Genomic DNA, 6,362 nt, shown 5'->3' on the forward strand with positions numbered 1-6,362 from the left:
ATTTTATATTTTTCTGCATATTATGAAATAATAAAATAATAATTATATATTAAATAACTAAGAAATCAGTTACTATTATGTAATAAATTGGTGTGCGCATATAAATTAAACGACCGTTCTTGTTTATTCGCAATCATTTTAGGGTAAAGAAATCAAAACAATCAATCTTATCTATCGTATATGATATATAATTAAATTTAAATGATATTAACATAGATATATAGTATACTTTTAATTGAATATTTATTAAATGAGGTTTCTACACCAACGATTTTTTTTAATGTGGAATGTTTAGTGGTTTCAATAATTTATAATCATTTAAAAAACAATGAAGATTTCAAAATTAAAATATTAATTTTTCAATATATGTTCAACGCATATATCAAAATATAAATATGTATTTTCATATGACGTATAGTTTAATTTAAATGGTATGAAATATATATATATTAACATAAACACCTATTAAAATAAAATTATTTATTCATATGATTTTATAATCATTGTATCTTATTGTTGAAAAAAAATTAAACTTTGATTACAAAAGTTTATGTGAGACTTTTAATAGTTTTAGTAATTTATACTCGTTTTGAAAAATTCAAAGTACAACATATACAAAAAATCTAAATTTTTATTATTTGATTAACGTAATTGTGTAATTTATTTTAATAATAAATAATTAAACAAAAATGATAGAAAGTATACAGATTGTTGGCAAATTTTTATTATTTAAAATCATTAGTTGTCATATATATTAATCACATTAGATAATTTAGTATGTTTTATTTAAAGAAAGAATATATAATAATTTCAATTTGATAAATGAATGGTCCATAATGGACATACTATACATTCCCTATCAATTTAATTTTTGGACTAGCAAAATTATCAATTTTAGCCACGTAAACAAAATTAACATTCTAATTAGGTGACAACTTAGCATGACACTTTTTAATTAATACAAACTAAATGTTATAACTTTTTAAATGTTTCTCTATTAATATATATGAAATTTTAGTTTTGATTCTATGACACCAGTTTCTTTTTTTTAAAGGACTACAAGAATTATTCAATATTTTGAAGTATGGTTTTTGGTGGTTTAGGTAACATTGACATATTGACTTGAGACTTTTTTATGTCCAAAAACAAAAGAAAAACAAATCTTTTAAATTTCATTTTTAGATTAGCGGACTCATCATCAGACTCTCAAGCGTCGAAAAGACAACAAAAATGGAACTTGCATATTTTGACTCTGCGCGGTGTCCAGCATTTTTCGTAGGCAAGGAGTTATAAAATAATAGTTTCTCTTATTTTTTTTTGTCTCAAACATCGACTATTTCATTCACCGATAAATTGGTACAAATTTTTTGACCACAACAGTTTTACCCCACATACAACAATTCATCTTATCAACACCCTGGAACACTCACTAGGTGATCTCTCACTCGGATCCAGTGCAACCTAGAGTACATTGATGTATTTTTCACCACTGCGAGAACTAGATCGTCCCGAGACCCGGAATGAACCGCCTCTTAAACCACCTAATTCTACCACTAAAAAACAGATTACAAAACATGTTCTTTAATCTTGAAAAACTCCTAGAGTGGAATTCCATTTAGAGCTCGTAGTAACTGGAACATGAGAATTGGAAGTGTACGCTCGGCCAGTTACCTCAACACCTGAAAGGTGCATATTCCACTTAGGCGAGTCCATGACAAAAAACAGAGGTTTTGAGTCTGTGAAAATCGGGTTGAGATGTTGGCTCCATCCACGCTCAAGTCGGAACCTGTAGAGCAAGGGAAGGAGTGCAACTACCGGATTTTCCAATGGTCGGTACTGCGAATGCCACACTCCTAAACATGTACACATGAGCCTCTGACCCTCTCCCATAGACCACACAGAAGAGCTTAAGACCCACCACGCTCCACCTCCGAGAACCGGAGAAACGGCTCCTCCTTCAGGTCGCCTTCACGCCGATGTCGAGGCTCCGCTTGTCAAGGTGAAGCGCCTCCTATCCTTCCTCTGACCAAACCATCGACGATTCTTAATGACATCTGGATAGTACAACACACGCATCACTAGAGTCATTCCGGCGAACCCACATCCGCTTTATGCGCTCAGGTACGTCTTCGAAGGGTATCCCTAAAGTTCACAAGGGCGAGTCAGGACGAAGAGCCACCCAAGCGCCGAGTCTACTCTGTACATCACCGAACCCACCCCTCACCTTACCGAGCTGAGAATCAAGCCTCCAAACTGTGAATCAACCAAGTGACAAAACGCAACACCCGTGCCACCGCCTCGAAGTTGTGGACCGACGAACCAAGGGAAAGCGGCTCATCAAAAATCCGACAACTAACCCTAATAGTTTCTCTTATTAGGTGGTACTTTTTTCCTTTTTAGGTCTTTCTTGAATTTGGTGGTTAATTAATAAGATTCAGTTTTATAGATTCTTTTAGTTTTAGATTCAAATTCTCATTTTTTTTTTAGGATAACTTCTTTTTTGCTGGAATTTATTTGTCTCGTAGAAGATTTTATTTTCTATAAATACTTAATTTTTAGTCGATTCTAATTATTAACAATTCGAATTTGTTTGATGGTGCTTAGAACAAATTTCACCAAAACTACTTCTTCGGTGGTAATAGATTTCATTATATATTTTGCTTAAAACGTTTCAGCATCTTGTTTGTTTATTGTTAATTTACTAGTATAAGTTAATCATTTCTGTTTTATTGTTGATATATCATGTTTATATCATGTCAATCCGTTTTATATTAAATACTGTACAAGTTTGATTTGATTCTCGTAATCTTTTGTCACTTTGTGGATTACTACGACTACCGAAAGAAGTTAAGAAAAGTATTATTCGGATTTTAAAACTCGAGCTACCAGCCAAACTAGAACAAAAACGAACCATTTGACGAAAACGAATAATTCTGGATAGCAATTTATGTTGTTTATATTTACTTCTGTATCATTCTGAATTAAGTACAAGGCCTTGAAGACCAATGTCTTCATGGATTGATAACTCAAACCTTTCTTCTGTTTGTTACATGTAAACTTTGATGTATATATGTTTTTAGGTTGGGACAAAATTCGTATCCATAACAAACTTAATAAAAAAAATATAATATGAAATATGAAAAATAAGAAATAAGTACAAAAGAATCTTTATATAATTTTTATTAGTCAAATATAGGGCTGTGCAAATAAACCAAACCCGAAAATCCGAACCGAACCCGATCCGATAAAAATGAATCCGAACCGATCCAAACCCGACATAAATACCGAATAGATCCTGTTTTTTTTGGTATTTTGGGTTATGGGTATTATCCGAACCGAACCCGAATTTAAATGGATATCCGATAAAACCCGAAACATTTAAAATCACAAAAAGAACGTCTACCAAATATGATCTTAATTCTTAATATGTATCCAAAATACTTTAAGATATTTTGGATAATTTGGATAATATTTTGGACTTCTAAAATAATTATCTATTACATTAAGGTTGATGGTGGAATGTGGCGGTTGAAGCCTGAAATTTTTAGATTTTGGTTTTGTTTTCATTGAATAATGTTTCTCATTTCATGAGAACTTAGTTTTTGTTTTATGATTTCATTTATCTGGTTTTTTTTCTATCACTAACTATGTTTATCTTTTGCTTGATTTTGAATGATCACGTTTGATGTTTTTTCTTATTTTTGAATCGATTTTACTTATGTTTTGGCTATTAAAATATGTACAAATCATGTATTTTAAATCCGAAGAACCGATTTCATTTATGTTTTAGTTACAAAATAGGTACAAATCAGATATTTTTAAACCGAAGAACCGATTAGGACCTAAACCCGAAAGTACAATGGGTTATACTGGTTCTTTGAAAATTTACTAACTCTGACCCGAACCCGATAGAACCCGTACCGGTGCCGAACCGAAATTTTATATAACCCGAATTGGGTTGATTTTGATAAACCCGAAAAACTAAAACCCGAATGGATAAAACCGAAACCCGATTGGGACCCCGAATGCCTATGCCTAGTCAAATATAATGATTTAAATTAAGTAACTTATATACAAGTTTGCAAAAAAAAAGTAATTTTATATAAACAATGGTCCAGATTTCTGACAATGGGCCGGCTAGGATCACAGTGGGCCTAATCCGGGTCAAGCTAAGTCACGGGTCGGAAATAAAAAAACCGAACTAAAGCGGGGAACGAGGGTTTCAGTTTTTGTGAAAGAAAATTGATTAAGAAGGCAAAGCCGTCTCTACTTTGGTTGCTCTCTCCCACTTTTCGCTTCAATCAGTACAAGACATGCCTAAATCAAAGCGAGACAGAACAGGTCGGAACTCTCTCTCTCTTCCTTCACTATTTCATGGTTCTATTGTCTTGAAACTGATAGCATCTTCGTTACTGAGCTGGAAAGCTCTGTGTGTTTTATAGCCGCTGTCAAGGGTTTAGGGTTTGTAAAGAGTTTGGAGAGGAGCCCCTTTTGAATAAAGATTGAGTCTTTGTTGTCGTTGTTGCTGCAGTTACTTTGTCGAAGACAAAGAAGAAAGGAAGGGAGCACAAGGAGATTATTGTAAATGGAATCAGAGAGGCTGTCGAAAAACATACATCTGTCTATGTTTTCTCTTTTGAGAACATGAGAAATATCAAATTCAAGGAGTTTAGAAACCAGTTTAGGCACAATGGAAGGTAGGTTTCTCTGTTTTGTTGTAATCATGAATAGATTAGCATCTGTTTCTTTCAATCTTTGATTTTGTAGTTTAGTGATATTGTTTGGCTTCTTATTGGTTTTAGGTTCTTCCTTGGTTCGAACAAAGTGATGCAGGTTGCTCTTGGTCGTTCGGCTTCTGATGAAATCCGTCCTGGCATCTTTAAAGTCTCCAAGGTTGTGTTCTCTGCTGCTTACAATGGATATCTTATACTATTACTTGGCCTTTTTTTACAGTCATTTACATTTTTAACATATTATGTTGTGGGATGTTGTTTCAGCTGCTTCACGGTGATGCTGGACTTCTTGTTACAGATATGCCAAAGGAAGAGGTCGAAAGGTAATCTATTTGCGGGGCTTGAAATGTATCTATTTATCTCCTGGCTTTGCTTATTGTTTTAGTAACGGCTCAAAATACTTATTCTTATTGCATTGCAGCTTGTTTAACGCGTATGAGGATTCAGACTTTTCAAGGACCGGAAGCACTGCTGTAGAAATGGTTCGTATATAGAACTTAATGCCAGCTTTATATTTGCGTGTCTCTAGATAAACAAACAAGATTGACCCCCCGTTATTTCAAGAACTTTGTATGTCTTATTTATCTTAATTACTGAACAACTCTGTTTTGAATTGATCAGGTTGAGCTGAAGGAAGGTCCTCTAGAACAATTCACGCATGAGATGGAACCGTTTCTAAGGAAGCAGGGTATGCCTGTTCGTCTCAACAAAGGTTTGTAAGCACAAGTATTGAAAGAAATATTGATCCACAAAGTTATAATGTCTTTTGCTGATTCATTACATAATGTAGGTACGGTAGAGTTGCTCTCAGACTTTGTAGTTTGTGAAGAAGGAAAGCCTCTTTCGCCAGAATCTTCTCGCATTTTGGTAAATTAAAAGCCTTTTGTTCTTTTTCTTTGTTTTCTGAAAATTTGCTTATGCTTTGGGCTATATGAAATAATTTTGCAGCGTCTGTTGGGAATAAAGTTGGCTACTTTCAAACTCAACTTAGTCTGCAGATGGAGCCCTAATGACTTTGAGCTTTACCGTGAAGGTTTGGATCTCTCAGACGTCGAAACCTAAAGCCCCCATGATTTTGATCATCTCTTTTAAGTCTATGATATCATACACACTTGGATGCTGCTTGCTCTGTGGTTCTGTGTTTGCACTTCGATGTTTTATGTCAAAGTTTTGTTGCTTTAGTGTCTGTAGAATATCAGATTATCTTCTTGAGTTCCCTGTTCCTTGTATTCTCGACTTGAAATACAACATCAGTCATTTAAAGCTTAACTTCCTGTTATTCATTAACACTCTCGAATTTTTAGGAAACATGTACAGATATTTTGACTAAATACTATGATTAAACACTTTTCAAGCCCAATTTGAGACCATACTTTTCATATAATATTATTATCTATATAATATTTATGTAATAACAAAAAAGATTTTCCATATATAATATATATCAAATTGAGTATCAACAAGTATATCCAAGCCAAACATCAGACCATTCCTTTTAGCCCTGGGTATTCGGTTCGGTTTCGGGTAGGAACCATTCGGTTCTGGGTATATCGGATAAATCATTCTTGTATCCAATAGGTATTTATGAAATTAATTTCTGCTTTTTGGTTCGATTTTGGTTACCTGTTT

General features: G+C 33.5%; 1 protein-coding gene across 1 annotated transcript; it reads left to right on the forward strand.

Moving 5' to 3' along the window:
• The first annotated feature begins 4,221 nt into the window (after window positions 1-4,221).
• LOC106293183 (mRNA turnover protein 4 homolog) lies at window positions 4,222-6,020 on the forward strand. Its single transcript, XM_013728851.1, has 8 exons — window positions 4,222-4,341; window positions 4,532-4,697; window positions 4,803-4,893; window positions 4,998-5,056; window positions 5,155-5,215; window positions 5,355-5,445; window positions 5,524-5,600; window positions 5,682-6,020. The coding sequence occupies exons 1-8, from the start codon at window positions 4,314-4,316 to the stop codon at window positions 5,793-5,795; spliced, it is 687 nt and encodes a 228-aa protein (XP_013584305.1). The 5' UTR covers window positions 4,222-4,313; the 3' UTR covers window positions 5,796-6,020.
• The last annotated feature ends 342 nt before the right edge of the window (window positions 6,021-6,362 follow it).

Source organism: Brassica oleracea, chromosome C5 (genome assembly GCF_000695525.1).
Source record: "Brassica oleracea var. oleracea cultivar TO1000 chromosome C5, BOL, whole genome shotgun sequence".
Taxonomy (NCBI): Eukaryota; Viridiplantae; Streptophyta; class Magnoliopsida; order Brassicales; family Brassicaceae; genus Brassica; species Brassica oleracea.